Source organism: Chamaea fasciata, unplaced genomic scaffold (assembly GCF_029207755.1).
Source record: "Chamaea fasciata isolate MVZ Bird 193981 ecotype frontalis unplaced genomic scaffold, bChaFas1.0.hap1 SCAF_5, whole genome shotgun sequence".
Lineage (NCBI taxonomy): Eukaryota > Metazoa > Chordata > Aves > Passeriformes > Sylviidae > Chamaea > Chamaea fasciata.
In genome coordinates, this window is record NW_027094090.1 from 9,964,916 (window position 1) to 9,990,870 (window position 25,955).

General features: G+C 35.5%; 1 protein-coding gene across 5 annotated transcripts in view; it reads left to right on the top strand.

The window, feature by feature from the left end:
• CACNA2D1 (calcium voltage-gated channel auxiliary subunit alpha2delta 1) overlaps positions 1 to 25,955 on the top strand; it is a 373,282-nt gene that overhangs the window by 306,696 nt on the left and 40,631 nt on the right. For 2 of the 5 annotated variants that reach the window (XM_066182785.1, XM_066182786.1), the window contains exons 13-18: positions 9,182 to 9,260; positions 11,330 to 11,379; positions 13,010 to 13,099; positions 16,843 to 16,911; positions 18,596 to 18,670; positions 19,980 to 20,054. In XM_066182785.1, the coding sequence (XP_066038882.1) occupies positions 9,182 to 9,260; positions 11,330 to 11,379; positions 13,010 to 13,099; positions 16,843 to 16,911; positions 18,596 to 18,670; positions 19,980 to 20,054 (438 nt within the window). Of the gene's footprint in view, positions 1 to 9,181; positions 9,261 to 11,329; positions 11,380 to 13,009; positions 13,100 to 16,842; positions 16,912 to 18,595; positions 18,671 to 19,979; positions 20,055 to 20,969; positions 20,998 to 21,952; positions 22,468 to 23,212; positions 23,270 to 25,955 lie in introns of those variants that run through there. The other 3 variants (XM_066182787.1, XM_066182788.1, XM_066182784.1) reach the window with 3 other exon arrangements.

A 25,955-nucleotide genomic window follows, 5' to 3' on the forward strand; every position in this document is an offset into this window, starting at 1 on the left:
AAAATTAGACATGAAATTTGTGTAATTGATAATTCCAGACAGGGAGACTTCTTGTAAATGGATTCTGCTGGAAATGAGGGCTTCTGAGGGTCCTTTCCTTTCCCACCTACTCTTTTCCCTCTTTTAGTACAACTGTTTGGCTTTTGCAACTGTTAAGATTCAGTCATTTTCCATGCTGTAGAAGAACTGGAGTAAATGGGAGCAAACAATTGAGGAACCAACTATACAAGACTATTTGCGTGGGAAAGAAGAAGGCAAAGTACATGATTAAAATTAGTATTTGAAATGGCATATTGAAATATTCCTTTAAATACTTGGATGATATTTGTAATACTTCTTCCCTGGGATTTACAAGGACAATGAAAGAAAAAGAAAAGAGGGCTTAGTGTCACAATATGAACCGTAAATATCTCTCTAATTAATCCAGTCCTTTCCAGCTGCTCAGCTGCCTCCAAATGTTGTTTTGACTATCAAAGAAATGCCTAAAATGCTTTTAATCCTGAGTACACTGGGAATTACTTTGTCAACTCCCTTGTCTGGTTCCTGATATGGACCACCAAATTTACAAGGAATTCTCAGAAACAAAAATGTTTTCTTCAGAGAATGCTAAATGATGAGTGTCAGGGAGAAGCAGCTTAGGGAAAGGAGGAATTTAATTGTTTCTCATTTCAACAGGGAAAAACTCCCCAAAGAAACACATGGATCAACTGTGTAAATAGAACATGGGCAGTCAAAGTAAAACATTCAACAGATGCATTGTTAAAAAGATGCCAATATGTTTTTTATCTGAAGTCTGGGAGGCAGGATGAGGAGCTAGAAAATCACCTGATGCAACTGAGTGCTGTACAGAGGTTTGTGAGGTGGGGTGATGAAGGCAGCCCTTCTGGTGGAAATCCTGGGAGAAGCAACCAGTGTGTCCACAGCCTTTGAGCTAGATCTACAGCCACAATTATTCAATAATTTTTAGGTTTAACTGAGTTAAATCTGGGTGGTTTTCAGCCTCTGCCAGCTGTCAGACTCTCAGACTAAGTGCTGGGACTGCTCCTGTGGTAGCAAAGAAAGGGGAAGAGGAAAGGAGCAGTGGTTTGATTTCTGTGCATGTTTGTGGGCTCTGCTGGCAGGATTGCTCTAAAGGCTGGAGATTGGGACCAAAGCCCACTTTTTGGAAGGCTGACATAGGCAAATTGACTCTCAAACATAAAATGTGAAAATGCACATCAATGTGAAGTCCTGCTGGTGTTTTTGGAAATATAGCATTTCCTATTGTTGTTCTTAAGCAATATGTTATACAAAGCTAATAAAACAGAGCTAATTTATACCCACACCTAGAAAATGTTGAGATCAAAAACTTCACTTTATTTGAGGAGACTGTGCAGTACAGACACTGTCTCCTTGTGATTATGCAATAGTTCAACATTAGGTTACTGTGAGCGTACGAAACTGTGCTTGTGTTCCTGTGATACTTGAGGCCCATCAAGGATTATGCCTAAACTAGGTAAATAGTCAAATAATCACATAATCAGTGGTCCATTCTATCTAATTACAATCATTTTAGCAGGGGTAGATTAGCAGGTGTCAGCAGGGAACAGCAGAGGAAAGGGCACCACACAGCAGCACTTCTGTGAGTAAGGAATGAGGTGCTGTGGTTCCACAAGGTGGCACTAAGAAGTTGTAGAACAGTGTGACTGACTTAGTATAGTGGTTTTAGTTCTGTGAGAACGTTAGTTCTGAAATTTTTCACTATAACTACAATGGTGTCTTGACCATTAGTGTGCAGTAGAAAATATCCCCATTTTAATGTAGATCTGTTTTCTTTGAGGGGAATGAAACAAGCTGGGGTAAAAAAAAACCAAAACACCTCCCCAAAAAACAAACAAACAAACAAACAAAACACCCAACCAACCAACCAAAAAAACCAAAAAAACCCAAACCAAAACAAACAAACAAAAAAACAAACCAAAAATACCCCAAAACCCACACCACCCTTCTGTCATTTTTAAAAATACTTTGCAGTTAGCAAAACATATTTCATGGATTCATGGCAGTCAGAAGTTCCATGAACACTCAGTTTTCATTGGATATATGTGTTACATGTTCACTAACATGTACATAATTCTAAGTTTTTAATTCTTTTCCTAGAATAATTGCTTGCAACTACACCATGCATCAGTGTTCTAGATCTTATTTTCCCGATGTATTAGCACCATTAAATGGTTCAGGGCCCATATTACCAGTATAGAACAATATCCAAAGAAAGAGAGATTCTCCAATAATCTCCTGATATGCAATAAGTGTAATTTTTATTTTAAGATAGAAGGATTAGCATTAGATTGTAATGTGAGCTAATTTTTAGAGTGTCATTATTTCTTTTTGTTATTAGGCTATAATTACACAGACTATAATTAGACTGTGAATTAATAAGCTAGCACTGCAGTTTAAAGTTTGTAGTTGTATTGTAGTGAATGAAAGATATTAATGATAGGGAATATTGCAAATACACATGGAAAGTTTAGAAGAAATTATTTGCTGTGGATAAATGTCCAAAATAGTATTTCCAAGGACCTGCTCTTGTTTTTCTTTAAACACATGCCTCAGTTGAAAGATTTTTCCTTTGGTTTCAAGGGGACACTTGCATAGTTATATGCCTCGCTGAATAAGAGTATAGAGGGTCACTTATGGAAACACTCAAGTAGTGTCAACTGGATTTTCAAATCATATGGGCTTAGACTTTCTTCATGGTTATAAATTCGAAGATGTCCAGCCTACAATTATCTTTGCATTTAAATATTTGAGAGCTAAATTCTTCTTCTCATTGTTTCCCATGTGGGTTTTTCTTCCCGGTTACCCCAACTCTACACATATTTTTGGAGAATATCCATAGCAAAGGACAGACCTTAATGTAGTCATGAATGTCAAAAATATAGCTTGATACATATCTGCTGGTGTATGATGCCATTCTTTTTATTTCCTAATTTGACATAAAATTGTGAATTCTGCTTTCTGAGTTCTAGACGTTTCAAACTTCAGAACCCTGACACCCGACTAGGTGTCATACCCTGCTGCTTAGGTCATCTCTGTTTCTTTCTCCCAACAGCTATTAAGGGCAAAATGCATCAGCAGCCTGACAGTTACAGACAAAAGCCTGAATCTCCAACTTCTGAGCTTTCTTGAGCCTGGCATTCAAAGCCGGGGAAGTTATGAATGTGCTCAAACTGAGAATCATGAACTCATCTCTCTTTTGTGCCACTACTGAACTCTCATTTTTAAGTTTAGAGGCACCACTGTCCTAGTAATTTTGAAAAGCTGAGCCTTAGGGCTCTGTCACAAGAACACGAGCCTTACTTGGAGGAGTGAAGCAGACAGCTCTGTCCATACTAATAAACGATCCAGGGTCAAGGTGCAGGCTGGAGAAATGTCCACAGTTATCCGTAACTGTGAGCGTTAACAGACCCAACAGTATGGTTCCTGGCCTGTGGCAGTCAATTCTTTCAGCAATTCCAGTGTTCAGCTCAGCAATATTATGAGCTAGGGCTTATTCCCAATGAATTCTATAATGAGATGAAGAGATGGGGGGCAGACAGGGAGGGAGGTTGGCACCATGGTGTAGCCGTAGAGATGGGAGCCATACTGTGCCACTTGCCCTCATGGCCTGAGAAGGAAAATGGGTTATGTCTCATTTTATGTAACGCATAAATGATGGCTTAAGGGGTCCTTAAACTGTCCTCTAGCACATGGCTGTGAGTCTTGCCCCTGCTGTTAAACTCAGAACTTCTATTTCTCTTCTAAGGAAAAAAAAAAATTGCTTTACACTTACAGCTGTAACCTAAATGGTTCAGGACTGTGTCCCCGGCAGTCCTGAGCTGAGCAGTTCAGCATGAAGGATTATTAACCAGAATTTAGGTGACACTCTGCTTTTGGTGTACCCTATTGGCTAATCCTAGGTGGTTTCCTAATTAGTGTATTGTGTTCTCAGATTGTCCTCTGAAGTTCTGTTCTCAGTTCAAATTGGTCATAAATGTCTTCTCAGTTAACTCACTGCAGAATCCAAAATCATGTTCAAATTTCTGTCCACAGATGTAAAAATGCAAGGAAAAAGATGTATTCACAGTTTAGCTGAGGCAGTTTGAAAACCTCATAACATCTCCCTGGCCGATGGCACAAAACACATAAATGATTAAGTGATTTACAAGCTATACTTACAAGGGATTTAGAAGACAGAATGCATAATGGAAAATAGAAGAGTATTTTTATGATTTTATTGAAATAATAGGCTTCTTATGTTGTCCTTTTCTTTCAGAAGTGTACCTATTAAATATAAACTGAAAAAAATTTTTCCTCATATCTAATAATCTGTTAAGCCATTACTGGGATAGATAATTTCCTGGACCATGCTGGAATTACTGAATTATTTATTCACCTTTATCACAGCTTTTCTTGTTGTTTAGCAAAAAAAGATTATCTGTGAATTTTTACCTGCAGCTATAAAGGCCAGAGTAAAATGTTCTGAAATCTTACTGTCATCATGAAAACCAAAGTTGAAGGATGTGATGAGCTCGGTTTTTGGTCATAGTCAGTTTGTTTATTTAGTGGTAGAGAAAGATGCACTCTTTGTCTTTTTTCATGCTAGGCATAAAATGACAAGATTCGTCTTGCCTGAATCCAATTGAGTGAATTAATTGTATAGCTCTCTTGATATCTGGTAAAATTGACATATATATCTCCAAAAATTAGTTAATCTTTTCCTAAACGGAGAAATGAAGAATTTTTTTTGAGAGCTCTCTCATTCCAGTAGCACAGAATTCAAAACAAAATGTGTCTAGATTTTTTTGTGAAAAAATCTGCCCAAAAATGTGCATTTCTTCCACTGGGGCATGCAGAGCGGTTGCTGTATTTGTAGGCCTATGACAGGGAAGTTAAAATGAGATGATCTTTCAGTTCTTTTCCAAACAAAACATTCAGTGATTCAGTGATTCTACATTCCTCACACATATAGTAGCCTAAACAGCAAGTGCTTTGTGTTTAATTACCCCTTTGAATTAACTTCAGTCAAGCCTTAATTTTTTGTAATACTCATAACATGATATACCCAAAGGAAGCATCTAATTTAATCTTTCTTAATTTTATTCCAAAAGCAAAATGAAGAAATCAAATATGTAAAAAGCAAATGAGATCTGTAGGGAAAGCAGCCTTTTCATACGTACCTCTTCATTTTTGTCTTCATCACAACTCTCAAGTGCCATTGTCCCTTAAAATCTGTAGTAGCCATCATTTTTTTTTTTTTTACTCTGCTTGGTGATTATGATCTTCTTCCCCTAGAAAGAAATACATATAAATAGCAAATTAATTTTATAATTAATTTTACAATTGTATTTTCTTCAATAAAGTACTTGTTCCTCTATTTTTGTAGCATTCTTTTCTATCACTTACTCTGACTAGGAGTTTTCTGCATGTGTTCCTTTGATGTCCTTCACAGGTTCCTAGGTTAAGCCAGGTTGCAGGTGACTTGGAGAGGTCTCTAGTTCAATCAGGGCTAAGATAAGGCCAGGTTGCACAGGTCCATATCCAGTCTGGAGTTTAAAACCTCCAAGGAGGCAGATTTACAACCTCACTGGGCAGCCTGTGGCACTCAGTTCTGTTGCTAATTAGTATATTCCTCTACTATATACTGTAAATTATTATAACAAAGAAATTTTTTTTCTCCCTAAGGTTAGTGAGGAAAATGCAGAGAATTAGTTTTGAACTCCCTTGCTAAAATATAGGAGTTTTATATTTCAGAACAATTTCAAGACTGTGCCTGGATGGTCTGGCAGGGCAGGCTGGTGCCCAACTCTAGTTCTCAATTCTAAGGGCACAAGTTTTCTAGAAGTACTTCACTCTGAGTAGTTCTGTTCAAAATCAGAAATCCTGACAGCTCCTATTTGTTTATCTTATTTTTCCATTAGTTTTCACTGCTTTGGAAGTTATGTTTCTTTGTGAAGAGAATAAATAGATCTGCCTTGAGGCAAGGTTGCCCTTTCCCTAGGAAATGGGTTAGAGAACACAAATGTCCATCCTCTAGAGAGGGTGATGGAGAGGAACTGTCATGGCAAAACCACCCAGGAGTTGCACTTTACACAGAGCCCAAGAGGCTGCAGAGAGGCATAGAGAAGAAATAACCAGGCCTCAGTGGTGATGGAAAACAACTCCTGGGGATCAAAGACTACTTGGCAGTTTGCTTCAACTCAGACACCCACTCAGCTAGTTGAAACCAAGCTTAAAGGATGGGCAAACAGAGAGGTGTTCATACCCATCGTGTCTGATCTAGTTGCTTAAAGTATTCTTAGTCATAAATTCCTTAATAAAAGTAATTAAATTTTTTGATGCCTTCTCTTCTCTTCTCTTCTCTTCTCTTCTCTTCTCTTCTCTTCTCTTCTCTTCTCTTCTCTTCTCTTCTCTTCTCTTCTCTTCTCTTCTCTTCTCTTCTCTTCTCTTCTCTTCTCTTCTCTCTTTCCTTTTTTGTCTTCTTTGAAGGGATGTCTATAAGGAAAACATGTAGACAAATACATCTCAGTACTTTGGCTGACTCTGGGTTCTGTCACAGAAAATGTTAGCACAGAGGTTTTTTGTTTTGATTTGGGTTTTTTTCTAAAATTGGCTTGTTTAATTTGACTTGCTGACTCATTTTTCCAGCTGGTCTGTCATTCTACTCAATTCCAGATGAGGCAAGAGGAAAAAGAATACTCTTTTGAATATCCCACCCTCTTGCCAAACCAAGTAACAATTAAAAACTCCAATTTTCATTGCAGTTCTTTATCTCTGTTAATTATCCAAGGAACAGTAAATCAGATATATTGTCTCCTGCTTGTTGTCAATAATTTAAATTCTAAATTCTTTATAGATTTGTTGCAGATTTAACACACTGCTGCTTGTCCCTAAATTACATAGCATTTCGCAACTTGAATCCAGTTCAGTGTTTCATTTTTACATTTGAGATCAAATGCTAGACGGGTCCAGTCTAATTGACTCATGTATTTTCTAGACACACAAGAGAACCCACATGACTTGGTAGCTTTTAATCCGAAAGAAACATCAGGTCTCTCAAGTATCTAATTAGTGACCGTCACTGGGGTTTTTCCGGAGTTTTTGAGAAGAATCTATTCTGAATCAAGTGTTTAGTGGACAATAAACTGGGAGGAGTGCGAGTTCACAAAGAACAGGAACATAGTAGGCAGGGGCCATGTGAGCTGAGAGGTGTGAATATAAAATAACATGGTGCTAATCAGATAAGAAAAAAACCCAGATTTTAATTAAGTAGAAGCGGAAAGATCCATAAGAAGAATTATAGCTGTCATTTTTTTAAAAGATGTCAAGAATAAAAGGGAGGTGGCAAATGTGGTACAGTATTAATGAATGAGATGCAAATATGGCAGGTGATGTCATTTTTGTGCTGTCAATACTGATATTTTAAGGGTAATGGAAGGTATTTTTCACCTGTCTTTATGTATATGAACGATGATGAAAAAGAATTGCTGTTATGCAGGCATAGTCGTTCCTATACCTGGCTGTGTAACCAGAAATGTAATTGGCCTGACTTATTAGTGAGGAATTACCCTATATTAAACTGCATAACAAGCACTTAAATCAGTGCTAGTGCAGCAGAATAGGTGCTTTAATTTTCCTTTCAACTGTAGAAACAAGGGGATTGTATGGATAAAGCAAATCAAAACATATTGTTCATTAAAAATTCCATCCAGTACAAAGCTTTCTTTGCCCTTCTTGCATATAGGGGTCAACACTAATAAAGTTTCATCATTTTCTACCTGCTGATAGATGATGTGAAGCCATTCCTACACTTCTTGGTTAATACTTGATCTCTAATTATGTCACAATTTATTTTTTCTACTGCCTATTTCAGAAGTGAAGATTGGGGTACGAACTGCACATGACAAATAATGTGGTGAAAATTTTTATAAATAATCATTAAAAAAATGATCAGTAGTTTACAACAAGTCTCTGCAATTTTAGAGTGTATTATTTAATGAAAATATTACCTTATTTCTTACTCACAGCCTGCATGCAAATTAATTGTTTTATATTTTAATTTTAAGCAGTAAATTAATAGAAAGGAGTTTTCATTCTGATTTCATGTTGTGATCTGTTATGTGTACATTGAAGTGGTAAAGTTAAAGACCCATAAAGAAAGAGATGCCTGAAAAGGAAAAGCTGTCTGACCCTTGAGCAGAGGGACGTGAATATAGTGAGCAGCTCATTAAAACTGTTGGGAAAACATTTTTCCCAGTTTTTAACAGAAACACTCAAATTTAAAGCAAAATATTCAGCTAGAAGCTGAAACATAGTACTTGTAATTTTTTCTATGTGTCTGGTAGGATTTTTAATATATTTAAAGCAATATGAGGTTTTGAGTTTAATTTTTTCTCATTCAAATCAGAAAATTTGCATGGAAAATAATTTCAGCTGAAATGTCTTTTCAGTCCAAAACTTGGAGTGATTTTAGTGAATTCTTCTGAAGCTATAACTCCTTACAGTTGCTGAGATAGAGTAGCATTGTATAAAAAGAATAGAATTATGATAAAAATCTCCACAACCTAAATGAATATCAAAAGCTTAAGGTAAAAGATCAGAAGCTTAACCATTGTATGGAAGTCTGTTTTACTGATTTAGTGGTTTTACATTAAGAAAGCTTAGTTTGAGGAAAATGAGAATTTGTTTTTTGTATTATCTGAAAATTTCGTGATTTATATCCTAAAAAGTCCTGGTTTGCATTGCTTTGCATATACTGCCACACATATATTCTTTTTAAGTCATTAGTAAGCATCTAATATTGATATGTTTTGTCAACTCATTTAACAAAATCTGAAGAGTTATACTTAACACCCTAGACTAAAACCCCTAAAAATGTAAATAATTCATGAACAATCACCAGTGTAAGACTTTTAAAGATGAAAGCTGTGTAAAAGAACATTCTTCTTGATTCTACTTCATGGAAGAAATAATAGGAATACATATGATACCATGATATATAGTACTTTTTATATCTCTCATATCTGTTATGGTGACAAAAACTGAAAAATTCATTGTGTTCTTTTTCTATGAAAATTTATGAAAAATCCAGGTATCATTGACTTGAGGGTCACAATAAAGGATTATAGTTTTTATGTACATTGGTTTTTAACTTGCACAGGTACGTGTGTTCACATTTTCTGTTGGCCAACATAATTATGACAAAGGACCCATACAGTGGATGGCCTGTGAAAATAAAGGTACTGTGTCTTGCTTTTAAACTGATCTTCACTAGAACTTTGGACAGGTGATATCTTTGTTGTTCTCTAGAAATGATTTTTCAGCTTGATTTTTAGCTTTATTGTATTTGTAATCAAAATTCCCAAAGTTAATTTATTAAATAATAGTTAAATGAAAAAAGTTGCATGTAAACAAGAAACTGGTATATTTATTTCTTTATTACTTTATTTAAAACTTTATATTTTATGAAAACTACTACAGTAGATTTTATAATAATAAGCCATTATGGTTCAGTTTTGAGAATATTTGTTGTAATAACCATCTATGTAAAGTTTGAACTGATGACAGATAAGAAATTAGGCAAAGCTGTTTTAAATTAAGCAGTCTGGACAAAGGATTTTTGTTTGGTTAGTTGACTGGTTACATTTCTTTCTGTTTTCCTCCAAAACTCACAAGAGATCAGATGCTTAGAATTTTTTTCCCTTTTTATATGAAAATACCAAAATTATCCTTGCTGTGATTTCTTAGTTTCTGAGAGCATCTTATATTTTCTATTTTTATCCTTTTATCTGTATGTAGGACAAAAAGAAAAAGTAAAAAAGGCGCAAGTAAGGAAGTAGAATGTTTTGTACATTAAACTTTACATGAGAAATGTACTCAGAAACATTTTAAGCGTGTGAGAAAGAGGAGTCTCAAATATCTTATAATATAACTGTACAATATGGCACAAGTTATAGAGACATAGCAGAAAATACATAAGAAATAATACAAAAAAATAGAGAAAAATAGAAAATACATAATTTATTAAACATTTGCTTATATTTTATATAAAGCAATTTCCAGGCCTGAGTGAAAATGTAAAACTATTTTACAAATCGGTGAGAAGCAAGAGGTGAGAGGTGTGCTGGATTATAAGGGTCTCGAAAATTATCTCCTTCCTTGGCAGTCCTAAAGATATGATCAGGCAGCAGAGTAACATAAAGCAAAGATAAGAGAAAGGCAAAGATATAGAAAAAAAGAAATACTAGCAGAATCCATAGGCTGGATGAATGGCATACATACGTATCCTAACCTCATGAAACCCTCGGCATGCTGACAAGTCATGCAGAAGGCACTACAACTTCATGAAGAGCAGATTGTATTGTCAGATAATAACAGAAAATTGGCATCTGTGTTTTGAACAGATTTTTTTTTACTAACATCTTTGTATCTCAAAATACTGTGTGCATGTAACCTCCATTGTTTTAAAACCAATGAGGACCAGCTGGTTTAAAGCATAACCACCTATGTGATCTTATTATTGAGGCAAAATGATCATAATCTTCTGTCCAAAATTCCTGTTTGTATATCCAGAGCAGTTTTATTTCATTTTTCCTAAATTAAAAAAAAATCGAGTACAACAAAAGAAATTACTAATATCAATACTTTCACCTCTCTAATCTTCTGCCTCTTCCTTCCAATCTGACTTAAAATGTTCTTGGACTGAAGATGGATCTCAGTGCCTGGCTTCAGTCTTATTATATGAACAGTATTTTAAATATTTTTAATTCAACCAAATGAGCAATAAAATCAGTGCTAAATAAAGACATTTCTGATGTCCATTCTCTGTGTAGGAAAAATGCCCATTAGCTTTTTTTCATTCCACAGAATGCCTGTATTATTATACTATTAATTCACTCTTGTGGCAGACCATAGGTATTCTTACATTCCTATATGCATTCAGCATATAATTATGTTGCTGTCACAGCATATTAAAATAAACATTAAATATACTTGCACATCACAGTAACTGGGATTTCATGAGTACTAACTCAGTGTATGATACAGGCTTAACCCAAATAGCCAAAAGAAACAAATTATAACTGTACAACAACAGTTACTGCTTAAGAGTAGCTACCTTGGTCTGAATGGCAAGCGACCCGTCATATGGCCATGCATTGTGGTGGCATCTACTAAAAAGTATTTCATTCACGAACAATAATTCTAATAAAATTTAGACTAGAAATTATAAGCTAAATGAAATTCCTCAAGATTAAAAGGCCAGCAGTCTAGTATAGTAAAATGACATTATTTCTGTTTCAAATTTTAGGTTATTATTATGAAATCCCATCTATTGGAGCCATAAGAATAAACACCCAGGTAAGTGAGTTGTACAAATCCAGGTGCAGTTTTTACACACAGAAAGTGGAGTAATATTTATACTTGGATATGTTTGCTCTTCACCTTGGCTAAAATCAATTTAAATTTTAATTTTAATTAAATCAATTAGGTGATACACTACATTAAGAAAGGAGAAAAAAATTAAGACTTTCTTCTACATTTAAGGGGTTATTCTCTTAAAGTGTTCTACTTTTTCTTGTAAGTCGTTGCAGTGAACCAGTTTAAAACATGATCCCTGTTACCCTGGCCAGCTGGCCCAGAGCAGCTTGTGTGCTGGTCACAACACTGGCCACGTTAACATCCTCCAGAGCAGGCTGACCACGTGCACACCGTGGAGCGTCGAAAGTGCTCTGTATCCTGCAGGCCTCTGCACAAGCAACTCTGCTTTTGGCTCAGTTTTCCTCTGGGCCTTACATGGCCCCTCAAATTTTGATGCTTTGAGACATGACAGCAATTTTGTTACAAAGTTCTATAAAACCAGTAATTTTTTATTATGTTCACCTTCTGCCATACTTCCTGCATGGTCCAAAGGGTTTGTATTATGTGGAGGAGGCTGTGGATGTATGTGAGGGGACAGCTCTGCTACAGCATCTGAACTCATTTGGGTGCCACACTACAATCCTGCTTTATAGGAGAGGTTCCTGGGGTGGATCCAAGCCTTTTGGAAGAGACTGCACTTCTTTCCTTCAAAAAGGATGCAGGAACATTTTAGCAGACTTGCATGTAGACAAATAAAGGTACAGGACTCTGGGGTTATACGATGAGATCCAAACTGAAGAAGAACAGTGGAAAAGAACGATTATTCTTTTCAATTGTCTGAAACTCCAGGTACTCACATGTCCAGAACAGCAGAGAAATATCACAGCAGTTCTTTGTCCTCCCAAGGCTAGGCATGACATTTTTTGGCAGAAAATAAGAATCCTTTTTTTGGCCTGAATAAGAGCCTTTGATTCTGTTAAAATCTTCCAGACAGTGTCTGGCAAGACGTATCACTAATAAGATCAGTCAAGTAGAAAAAGTTTGATGGCATCCACTCCCAAATCAGTCCAGAAATCTGACATCTCATAAGATCACCAGCTTTGGCCATACTCACAAATTGAAGGAAGGCAGAAAAAAGAGCTCTGATTTTTTCATAGCTCTGATTTTTGTTATTCCAATAGAAGTTACGCAAATTGTCGCTGTAGGAGCTTAGCTTACCCAGATGTTTCACCACTCACCCTCCATTGTCCACTCTTTCTTCTTGAGCGTTGAGGGTTCTGTAATCTGCTTGTAATTTCTTTATGTCATTAGCAATTAATTTTGGAATAAAAATTGTTGTAATTCTCATTTTGTGGAAAAAGAGTGGTGGTTATGGGTGTGTAATGTCTGTGTGACTGGGAGTGAAATACAGGAATTACCTTTTCAGTAAATACTGCGAACTGAAGACTGAATTATTTTGTGGTATGATTTTTAAGAAGTAAATAAATGTTCCTCCTGTATTAGTGGTGATTTTTGATTTCCTTTTTTTCTTTGATATTTGAATTTTTATTATTTATTGTTTATTTTAATATTGTTTGTGCTCTTTGATCTAATAATTTCCTTCTGACGAGTTTATTGCACTTTTTGGCAGGAATATCTAGATGTTTTGGGAAGACCAATGGTTTTAGCTGGAGAGCAAGCCAAACAAGTCCAATGGACAAATGTCTATCTGGATGCTCTGGTATGATCTGTATTTATCTCAACTAAAGTAAGAATTTTAGAAAATCAGTAACTATATGGGTCTGCTTTCCCAAGAATCCAATTTCTACAGTTCCAAACATGATATTCTTGTGTTTCTAACATCTGTACACATCAATACAACAAATTCTAGGAAGAGACTTATTTATAATTTGTTCGCCTTACTTGCACGTAGTATTCTTTTAAGTCTCCTGGAATTTAACAGAGAAAAACAGTTTATTCTCTGCAGACTTTAAAGCGTAGGCCACTGCTGTTCTCAGCTTAAGAATAAAAAAACACAGAAGTGTATAGTTTTCCAGTGTTGTACCTACTGCAATAAAGGTCATTTGTTACATTTCTGGTGAGGAATCCTTAGAATTCTTAGTTTTTCCTCTTTTTCTTTTTTTTTTGTTTTTTCCTTCCAAAGAACATTCCAGGCAGAATGAAATCTATCAGTATTACTAAGTATGTGCACAAATTTTGCACTTGGGTTGTTGTAATTACTTGCTTGCTCAAGGTAATGATTTCTCTAATCTTTAATTGGACAGCATAAATAATGAGCAAATAAGCAAAAAGATATATATGAAAAACTTCCTTACTGCTGAATTTATTGCTGTGTTCTTGTAAAACAAATATACTCAGGAAACTACAGGAGGAAAAGTATTGTTAGCAGAAATCTAATCTCTTGCTCTAAATAACCTACTTCTGAGCAACAGGGCAAAAATTACTGCAAAATGGTCATTTAGAATCATGTATTTATCCAAGTTCACGTAGTCATCTAAAGTCATGTCGAAATGCACATATTTCTGTCAGCATTTCTGTAAAATCTTTATCAAGATATATTTTTTACTGTCAACATAACTGAGCATGACACAGAAAAATTGGTTATTCATTAAAATTTCAGTGCCAGAAGTTCATTAACCATGTTTTCTTTATTATTGTTGTGGTACTTACTGGAAACATAAAGGATGTGATGACAAAAGTTCTTATGCTCTGTACATATCCTGTTATAATGCCAAAGATAAATTTGTAACTTGGAATAGAGATCTGTTTAGTCAAGTAAAATAAGTGACACCTGCAGGTATCTCATGTTACTTTATATACTCAGTCGGTTCATTCAGTCTTTCCTTCAACATTTTCTGTATTCATGTGTTACATATGTGTGTTTGTGATTATATCATTATATATGCATATATTTGTGTATGAACACACTCACATATATTTATGTATGTAATTATCTGTAAATAAAGTAAGTTCACATGAGGTAAAGTACTCAGGTAAAGGCTCAGATCTGTGGACTTTCTCATCACAGTTGAGACCATAAAGGCATGGGTATATCTAATCCCCTCTGAAGCCTTTCTCTGATTATTGGTTGTTTAATGGATTGTATCTAAGTTGTCACATTGGTTTGTTATCTTAAATTCCCTAAAATAATTCCCCTGTCTAGGGCTTACGGTTCTCCTGCTTGTGGCTTACTGGACTCATCCCTATTATTTGGCTCTTACTGCCCAGTGGCTGTTTTGTGGCTAAGACTAAAGTAATACAAAGTGTTACATGAGGCCACATTAATGCATAAATTCAGATTATAAAATTCTGAAGAGGTACTTCCATTTCAGTCTGGCTTTCAAGACTGTCTTTAATGATTTGATGTATTTGCAGCAATTCACACCTCTTTTCTAGCCCTGTTCCCTCAGATTCTACCACTGTGTTGCTCTGGCTTCATATTCAAGATAAGCTCAGAATTTTCAGATACTTATAGGTTTACCAGTTAGGCATAATTTATTCATAATTGTTATCTTCATTAACATTTTGGGGGGGGCTGGAAATTGTGTTATCTCCCATACATCCCCCTCCTGTTTCATTATGTATCTTTTCAATATTTCTTCTAAATAATTTCCTCTCTTCTGATTCATCCTATTTCTCTTATTTTCCTACAAAATCCATTTCACTTTGCTTGTAACTTTACAACTCTGACCTCATCACCTTTCATTTGATACACAAATGTAAGTTCACAAAGGATGGTTTAAAATTCAAAAAGGTGCTGCTCGACGGGGAAAATAGAGAACAGATTACAACAGAGTGGATTAATAGAGTGTTCTAGCTTTTCTTTTTTTTTTTTTTTTTTCAAATGAAACCAAAGGAGAAAAAGGATATGACTCCACAATAAACTAGACAGAAGGAGAGTAAGCATGAAAGAAGCAAAAAAGTTTGAGATTTAACCCAAAAAGTAAAAAAAAACCCAGAAAAGGTAGAAATCTCCCTATGGACACTTTGGAATGGAAAACAAAACTTTCCTGGCTTTCTGAACGTATGGTGTTCTGGATCCTATTTTCAGTATGATTTGTGAAGGTTACTAAAGGAAAAACAGATTTCTTATATCTTCCCAAATGAATGCAAATTCCTTGCCTGAGTTACCTCAGTACCAGGGGATACTGTGATTTTGCCAAGCCCATGATGGACATTACTGCACACCACTCAAAAGTAAGGATGATGGAAAAAGTAGAGGAATTACCTGCTGTATTTTTCTGTTCAGGTTTTACCTGTATGCGTTACCTACCTGTTGTGGTCTAGCCCCAGCCATCAACAAAAGCCAGGGTAGCCCCCACTAGTGGGACTGGGGAGACAATTAAAGGGTAAAAGATGGAAAAATTGTGGGTTGAGACAGAGACAGTTTAATAAGAAAACAAAAGCTATGCACACAAGCAAAGCAAAACAAGGAATTAATTCACTGCTTTCCATGAGCAGGCAGGAGTTCAGCCATCTCCAGAAGAGCAGGGCTCCATCACACAAAAGATGACTAGGGAACTCGGACACCATCACTCCAAATCGAAATTTACTATTTTTAATATTGATTTTCCTTTCCTTTCCTTTCCTTTCCTTTCCTTTCCTTTCCTTTCCTTTCCTTTCCTTTCCTTTCCTTTCCTTTCCTTTCCTTTCCTTTCCTTTCCTTTCCTTTCCTTTCCTTTCCTTTCCTTTCCTTTCCTTTCCTTCCCTTCCCTTCCCTTCCCTTCCCTTCCCTTCCCTTCCCTTCCCTTCCCTTCCCTTCCCTTCCCTTCCCTTCCCTTCCCTTCCCTTCCCTTCCCTTCCCTTCCCTTCCCTTCCCTTCCCTTCCCTTCCCTTCCCTTCCCTTCCCTTCCCTTCCCTTCCCTTCCCTTCCCTTCCCTTCCCTTCCCTTCCCTTCCCTTCCCTTCCCTTCCCTTCCCTTCCCTTCCCTTCCCTTCCCTTCCCTTCCCTTCCCTTCCCTTCCCTTCCCTTCCCTTCCCTTCCCTTCCCTTCCCTTCCCTTCCCTTCCCCTTCCCCTCCCCTCCCCTCCCCTCCCCTCCCCTCCCCTCCCCTCCCCTCCCCTCCCCTCCCCTCCCCTCCCCTCCCCTCCCCTCCCCTCTTCCCTTTCTCTCTATTATCTATAGTTTTATTCATGGTGGATACTGTAGCTGCAAATATGTTTCCATAACATTTAGGTTTTTTTAAACGTCTGTATTCTATGTTGTTGACCATCAAATTTTAAAAAATAGTATATTAATCACACTAAAATGTGGACACAAAAAATTCATAACTTCAACTTTCTGTTCATCAAGTCAGTGAAGTAGTGTTATTTTTTTTATGAAATTGAGAGTAATTGTTTTTTACAAAAACTGAAAATAATTGTTTAACTACACGCATTCTTCCATTCTTCTAATATATTATGGCTTAACATTTGCTTTTTAACTGAAAAGTCTTTTTCTCCCTTCTTTATTGGTTATTTTCTAGGAGCTGGGCCTTGTGATTACAGGAACTCTGCCTGTCTTCAATCTAACAAGGGAGCAAAATGGGAAAATAGTAAGCTGTTCCTTCAAGGAGAAACAAACAAACAAACAAAAAGCAACAAAAAAACTGCAGTAGTATAAATTGAATTTAATGTTAAATGTCTTGAAAGATGTGTATTTCCATAGAATATTTTGCAGTGAAATTGTCTTGTACATCAGAAACAAAGGGGTCATATCTACTTGCCTGATAACCTTCTGGGAGCAAAAAAATGCACTGCATTCTTTGCCCTTTTTGTCATGGTGAATTTCAGGGTGTGGCATTCCTTTACCTATCCCTGTGCCTTAGTGGCAGTGGGAAATGCATTAAGCGCTCAATAGATGGGAAGCAGATGATGATATTACTTGGACCTTTCCAAGAAGCAATGTCCAGATAATTTTCTAGCAAATCTCTAGGCTATGATATCTCAGCGTAAAAGGCAGTGATGTAGAGAATATAAATTAGTTGGTTGTATTGATTACAGGAAAGAACACTGTATACTTAAATCAAACTCTAAGAGTTAAATAAATCCAATTACTGATCCCTATTACTGTCTGACATGGAATCTGTGTCCTCTTCAAAAAAACAAAAACCAGACCTGGATATGCTTGAACAATGTGTGGTAAAATATTGTACTTTTGTTGTCCTCCATTCAGGTCAAAATATACAGAAATTTAGGCAAAATTTTCTTACATTTACTTTCTCAGCTATTACATAGACTCAGAATGAATCAATCAGGTTTTGATCACTTCCATTTCTTTAGTTTATTTTCAGAATAGTTCTCTTATTTCCCTTTAAAAACAAAGCAATAAACCAAAAAAGGTGTATAATCTTATCTACAAGACAATGCCTGGAATTGTCTGTCTGTTGTATAATCTTATCTACAAGACAATGCCTGGAATTGTCTGTCTGGTTCAAAGTGACAGAGTACTGATTATCAAAGGATGTCTTTCTGAGAAGTAAAACAGACATGATCTAGTACACATGAGCAAGAAGAGAACTCAAATATGCTCAATTTGTATCTCTGCCTGAATTTATTTGCAGACTGCAAGATTCCTCCTCCAATAAATTTTACAAATTTATTAAATATGGAGAAGGGATTCAGGTGACACTATGTATATGTCTGCCCTCCTTTTGTGTAGCAGGAAAATAAATTAAAAGAGAAATAAATGTAGTGCCTGAGTCCCTGATTTCAAATGTTGATGATTCTTATACTCACTGGGGTTTTTTGTTGTTGAAATATTGTTCAAATATTTAGTATTGAAAAATTTTTAATTCATCATTATACTATAACCCAAAGAGTTAATTGTTTTGAGGTCTCACTAACTGCCCAACCTAAGCATGCAAAGTGGCTCTGTGTTGGTGCTGGTAGTTTAGTGTCTGCATACCTGGCAATATTATTGCATTACTTTTGCTTTCACCTGTTTTGTTCTTGCAAATAGTTTTTTACCGGGATGAATATATTGTTTATTCATCCCAGAAAGTATCCATCTTCAGAAATAATTTTCATGCTCTTTACTAAAATCTAAATTTGTTAAATTTTATTTTGGATCACTTTGACATTATTTAAAATATTCAGAATAGACACAAACTAAATAGGCAACTTTCCAAATGTATCTGTCAAACAAGATGAAGGCAAAAATACAGATTTACTGACTGTTGCAGTTATTCTGCATTGTAAATATGTCAGATACATACTAACATTTTGGAATTTTACCAGAATCAGCTGATTCTTGGAGTAATGGGCGTCGATGTCTCTCTGGAGGACATAAAGAAGCTGACGCCCCGATTCACGGTAAGTTGCTTGCATTGGAGGCTTCTCATAATGTATATTTATTGGGGGATTTCTGTGTATGCTCTTTCATAAGTCACACAGCAATGACTGGATTTGAGTCAAAATACCAGCAGGCTTCTTTTTACATATTGTTTTCTATTTTTGCACATTTTCTGGTGGTTTTCTCTCCAGCCATATATGTCTTTCTGTGTGATTTGTCCATCAGGATGCACTGTGTAAAAGTCAGCTTTTACATTGGGGCACATATTAAAAGTAATTATCTTCCTCTATCTTAAGTCCCTGCTCTTTAGTTAAATGTTTGGTTCTTTATGTAGAGTACACAATCATTTCAGCTGATAATATTTGCCATTTATCAAGGACTCCTCTTTACAGTAAAGAAAATTTCTTTAATACAGGTGTCTGTCTGTACCCTACTATGTACAACTGATTTATCCATGTAGACACCTAGCTGTGGAATTTCTATAAAAATAACTAGTGCTGTGGAAAACGAAAGCTGAGGAAGAACAGGAACATCACAAGTTTGACTGAAGGCAGATGCAAAATCTTACATTTAGAATTAAATAATCCCACACCACAGCTCAGGCTGGGACAGGCTTCCTCAAAGGGCAGGAAAGAACCTGGGAGTCGTGCTGGAAGACACGTAGAACATAAGTCAGCAGTGTGCCCTGGCAGTAAAAACCAGCTGTGCAGTAAACATCTGCATCAGGAGTACACTGTCCAAATTCGATCTCCTCAGTATAATAAATACTCTGTGGCCCAGTGCAGTGCCACTAAGTTGGCCAAGGGTCTACAGCACCTGTTAAAAAGGAAGAAGCTGAGAGAGATGGATTTGGGCTGAAGAGTCTTAGGGTTGGCTAATGGGAATTCTAGAGAAAATGGAATTTGACATTGCCTCAAAAAGAGGCTTCCAGCATAGGTGTGACAGTGGAAATTCCAATGGAAATTAAGGAAGAAGGAGAGCAGGCTGCCCAGAGAGGTTGTGGAATTGCCACTGGAGTTATTCAAAGGCCTGCTGAAACCTCGTCCAACTTCGAAGTTGGACTTTTTTTTTTTTTAGGTTAGCTTTGCTTTCAGTGAAAGTTTGTACCACTTCTGACCTCCAGAAGTCCCATCAGACTAATCATTCTTCAAGTTTATGATCCTAAAAAAGTAAATATTAAGAAATTATCCTGTCTTTGGTAGTAATCCTATACTTCGTGATGCCTGAGGTGAGTGTTTTCCACAATGCGAGCATTTCTTGAAAACCATTAATTACTCTTTCTTCATTATTTAATACCATATAATGCTAAACTTCATTTCATTCTTTCAGCTTTGTCCAAACGGATACTATTTTGCAATTGATCCTAATGGGTATGTGCTACTACATCCAAATCTCCAACCAAAGGTATGAAACACCTTCTAATTTACTTCTCTATAATGAGGGGATATTGTCAGAAAAAATCAGAAACTGGGATTTCTGAAGACGCGAGGCAGCAATATTGAAAATTCTGCTTTGTGGGTGTTAGGAAAATCTGTGGTACATATATGGTTTAATCAAAATCCACCATCTTTGGCTTGTATTGAATTTGGTTATTAATAAAATAAAAATAAATATAATTTGAATGCATATTTATATATATGAAGTGTTTTAATGTACATATTAATATAAAAACAACTAGTGGTAGGTGTAATATCATTGTGAAAACAGAATAATCATTGTGAAGAATCTTGAAGCAAACTGAGGAGTTTTTATGCACTTTTTTTGGTGATGCTTTCTCATTTAAAATCTTGAAATTTTCATTCTTGCAAAACCAAAGAAATCAGAGGAAAACACTATGTATTTTGCTTTATTTATTTATTTATTTATTTATTTATTTATTTATTTGCTTATTTTCTGTTAGCCAGAGCTGAGACCTGATCTCAGAGTTGGGATGGATTTAGCTGAGCACCTTTTCCCAGAACATTAGATTTTTAGTAGTTTAACTTCAGAAACGTCTTTCATGTTAAACATGAAGCTTTTTTCTAAATATGATTAGAATACAACTTTCATCAAAATTCAGGAAAATAGAAACCAAATTTTCAGTTTGGCACTTTATCCTTTAACTGTAGTCCGTATCTCGTGGACAATCCTACATTGTCTGTATCTTCTTAAATAGCTTGCCTCCCTGGCTTTGATGACAAATCTCAACATGAATGAGTGATTTTTTTTTCTGAAATCATAATTTTGATCTTTGTTTTAATGAAAAGTTTGTCCATATGAAACAATCTTCTCTTTAGTGTACATCCTGAAAATTCTCATAATTTAATTCCTTGTTTTCAGTGAACATTGTCTCTTGAATTCTTAAGGTTATATTACATGAAAGACAAAGTTAAAATATCTTTTTTAATTGTCGAAGACAGAAGAAGAAATTAAGAATTCATCTACATATTTTAGTGATTAATTTAATCCTTAAGCTGGGAGAAGTCAGATTTGTGAATATTTGAATTAATTTCCTGGTGAAGTAATAAATACATTTGAATTCTTTGGCCAAGTGTGTAACATAAGAAAGAAAAAAGTGCTTCTGAAGAAGAGAAAGAATATCTTGACTGGAACTATTAATGAGATATCCTTTTTGATTTATTTTGAAAGACGCTTAAAAAATAAAAAGGAAAATATGGAAAAGAAGGTTTTTATTAGTCTTCATAACTGACCAGGACTTCAGTTTCTGGATATCTGCATTTGATTTTCATGTCTGAAAAAACTGAAGTTTTGATTTGATGACTTTTCTTGGTGAATTCTTTAGAGGCAAATCAGCATAATTTTTGACCTAATCTTTTCTTAATTAGAGGTTATTAGTAATTAGGTGATGGCGATTGGGCTATTAATTGTTCCCTTGCATGCAAATTAAACTATCTTTTCATTCACGAGTATTGCAAAACGAAGCAATGCAGTATTCTTATTGTAGACCTAAACTTGTAAGATACTGATAGATACGGACTCTGTTCATGTCACATGTACTGTTATCCTGAAGTGTTGCCTCATAACATTGAAGAATAAAATCCTTTGTTAAAACTCAGCTCATCCCAACTAAATCTAGGCAAACTGACATGGATTATTAGGATACTAATTGTCATGGTTTCTCTATGTAGTCTTTTTCCTTAAAAGGATATGGAAGTCCAGAGATGCTTTCCCTTAATGCTCAAAATTTTGATTTACAGTATGTTTAAATCAGGATGTTTTATAAGTAATAAGTTTAATGTTGTAGAATAATGTTAAAATGTAATATTAAGCATTTCCATCATTATTGTTATTGTTCATAACAGTTACACAGAGTAGACTTTTTCACTCCCGGTTTGTGTGGGGTGGTGCATGCTATTCAGACTGATACAAGAACTCCAGTTTAAAACTAAGGTACATGACAAAGACAGACATATTTAGAGTTCATGGACTTTATTTAACATGTCATGTTAATTTTAGTTGAACCTCTCAGTAGCTGTTAACTTATTAACAAACAACGTCTTAACCCTCTTTGCCAGCAATTTTTCAATAGTTGTAAACTAAAATATAACTACGTCTTTACCTCTGAAGAGGTGAGGGTTTCTTAGACTTCTATGCTTCCTTCTTTTGAATGTCTTCTACTTTCCTTCTGAAAATCTTTTTCCTCAAATCACAACTGGTTCAACACAATATTTTGACAGATTGTCTTGAAGTTTGTAAAGTTGTTTGCACAACTGAGAAAAGTTAACAAACAACAAGTTCAAAAGCGTATTAAAATAATTTAAAACTTTCCCATCATGTTCTTATTTGCTGAACTGTATTAAAATTATGCCAAAGCATACTGAGAAATCTTTTTTTTTTAATTTGCAGCTTAATATGGTTTTAAACAGCTTAAACCATTTGTGTATATAGTTACATTTTTTGAAAAATGCCTAATTTCGTGTTCTATTGCAAATTTTCTTTGCGTGTGTCTGCATATGTGGATGTATTTTTCCCACTGTTATAGGAGAGAACAGGTGGATGCACCACCAAATAAACATAGTCACTGAAGTGAGTCCATTAAGCACGTGTTAACAAGCTAAGTCTTAATTAGGTTTTGAAAACAATAAATAGTTCCATTTCTCAATCTATTCTTAAGATTATTTTTACTATGGTTCTGATCAAACCCCATTTAATGAGAGTCCTAAAACTCCATATATTCCTTCAGTGAGGCCCAATATTCTTTCTTACTGTTTAGAATTATTTAAGAAACTTAAGAGGAGCTGGGTTTTAAAATCAAATATAAAAGTAAACAAAAAGTGAGCTATTTTCATTCTATATTTTATTCCATCAGAGTATGTGGAAGGGAGAGCTCTCTGTTAATTTTATTCACATTAACATATGTCTAATTTTTGTTTCCCTGTCCAAAACCTGTGTGTAGTTCTGGCAGAGAGCTTAGAACCCATGATCAGGATGAGGGGTAGTCTCTGCTTGCAGTAGTAAAGGTACACTAGACAGCACGGATCTTGAGAAAATAATTCCATTCTATAAGTAGACTGTTTACTAATAGTGCAAAAATATAAATTACTGCTTTTTTGTTACTTCAGCAAATTGGTGTGGGCATACCAAAAGTTAAATTGAGAAAAAGGAGACCCAATGTACAGGTAACTTTGGATGGAGGTGATTAGTGCATTAGTATGCATAGACCTGGAAATATAATTAGAAAGCTTCTGCCCTGCTTACTAGGAAAAATCTAACTAGAGAACTGTTTATTGTGACAAACAGCTTCCAAAGCATGAAGCTTGCATCCTATCGTGTTTAAATAATAGAAAACATGCTATTGGCTGTAGTGAAGGGCATTCCATTAAATTATGGTGCTTTACTAATAGGTGCTAATTAGAGTCGTGCTGTAAAAATTCTTCTTCAGATGTTGAAATTAATTTGAAGCCTGGAAATAAAAAGAGACTACTTATGCTGGCTTTGCTTGCATAAACCCAAAGTCAAGAAAAGAACAGAAGATAATTCTTGTGACTTTATTGCCAAGTTTTATTGTACAGTGTATGCAGCATAAAACTTCAGAATCTGAGTTGTTCAGATTTTTTTTTTTTTTTTTTTTTGTGGGGTTTTTTGGGGTTTTTTTTTTTGTTTGTTTTGTTTTTTGGGGTTTTTTTGAGTGTTTGTTTATTTTTTTTTCCCCTTGAGAAGTCAGAGTAGGGAATATGTTCTACCTGCTATTTACATGGGGTTTTTTTTTCCCAGTTTAGCAGACCCAACTGCACAAAATTAACTGCCCTTAATCTGAACAGGGTAACTAGTCTTGTTTATGTAATGCAATTCCTGAGAAGAAAACACTTAATGAAAACTTAAAAATCGTTAAAGGATAGATTAACCATGTAACTAGAAAAATAGAAGGGTTAAACACAGTATATCAAGTTTGATTCCTTACACATATGGAAATCTATAATGCAAAACTTGTGGCCTGCATAGCAACACCAGTGAAACATGGTGTAAAATCCTGATCCAAGTCAGTGATTTCACCCAGTGTCAGTGGCTGTGCTTATAACACATGCAGAAGGCCACCTCGGGGCTGAGTTTTTTGTTTGGGCACTGGAGAAAGCAGCCCAGAATCTTAAAAAAGTCTCTGTTTTCTTAGCACACCTGGCTCTTCAGCTTGCCGTGATGTGGTCTGGCTGCTGCTAGATTTGCCTGGCAGTGCTTGCTGCCCAGGGAGGTGCAGCACTGGAAAAGCTCTGGGCTCCCATCCACTCCAGATGCTCCTGAGTCTATGTCTATGGCCCAGGATTTTGCTGACTTCTTCCCATGACTTCTTTTAAAAGTCTAATAGCCTTTGTCTTCATTAGTACTGCAGGTATGAGCAGGAACTAGGCTCCTGCAACACAGCAAAGAAGGTTATCCATAGAATTTGTGAGAATCCAGACCTCCAAAAACACACACCAACATTTTATTTAACTTTTTTTAAGTGTGTTGCTGCACCAGTTCTTTCTTTCTTTGTTTCCTTCATGAGTTGTCATTAAAATTATAGATTCTTGAATTTATTTTTTCCTGCTGAAAATGAATTGCAGTCCTTTTGTTTGCATGCTTCATTGCTAGTGATTTACTTCTGTTCTGTTTTGTTAAGTTGTGCTGGTGAATGTGGTGGTGGTGTGCTTATTCCAGTCATGTTACACCCATGACTGGATAAAGAGAAGAGCAAACTGAACTGTAAGTTTGTTTCTTCGTGGCTTGGAATAAACCCCACTAAATGGCAACCTTGGAAATAAAAATTATGGAGCCCAAATACTGGTAAAAACCTTCTTGGGGGAAAGGGGCATATGGGGGAAATAGTTTTTCCATTTAAAGTACCAGTGTGGGAATTTTCTGTTCTAATTTTTAGTGGTTGTCTTTGCGCCTCAGGCACATCTCAGAATGTATTTATAAATAGTTACGGGGGGGTTTTTTTGCCTATTGAAAGTAATTAATAAATATTATCTAAGAAATGTGAAATGATATAAGTCTTAGAAAGAACAAATAGTTAATTCATACTTGAATTTTAATAGGATTAAAGTTTTTCAGTTTTGTCTTTGGGACTCCTTGACTATGACTAGCCCAGGTTATCATTTGAAATAAATATTGACCTTGATTTGATGTGATGGCTATTTTTTTTCTTTTTTTTTTTTACCATTTATTTTCTTCTCTGTTTTTTTGTGTGTTGGAATGGAATGTGAACTTCATAAATGCCTCCTCTGCCATGCCAATGCCTTCATGCATGCTGTTTGGGTTTGACCATGCTATTCATTATCCATTGCATGTAAGATATGTATATTTTTATTTTTTTTACATTTTACATTTAACCTTTTGTTATTTATTTTGAGCGTGTGGATTTGCTGGGAGGGAAAAGCAATTGCACAGCAATAATGGAATAATTTTGAATTAGTACAAAGCATACATTAATGCCATTATATGGAAGTTGCTAGTTTTATCCATCATATATAAATACAAGTGCAAAAAATTTCTTGAAGTTTTCAGTAAATATTTTAAAGAAGCACACAGAATCTTTGCATACAACCTTTTTAGTACATATTCTGTTCCTGAGAACAAAATTATGGGTTTTTCTCTTAGCAGACATCAAGTCTTGTTAAGAACGAGAATTATTCCATATAGCCAGAGACATGTACATTTTGTCCTCAAGATAAGGAAGAAATAGTCTTTTGTCTTCTGAAACTATTCTATATTACAAACTTGAAAATAAGGGCTACTATTAAGGTCTTAGTACCCCAGAATTAAGGCATTTTTACCAGTTGTTCAGGATATTACTTTCTTCCAGTGCAGACATGAATTGTGATGAAACAT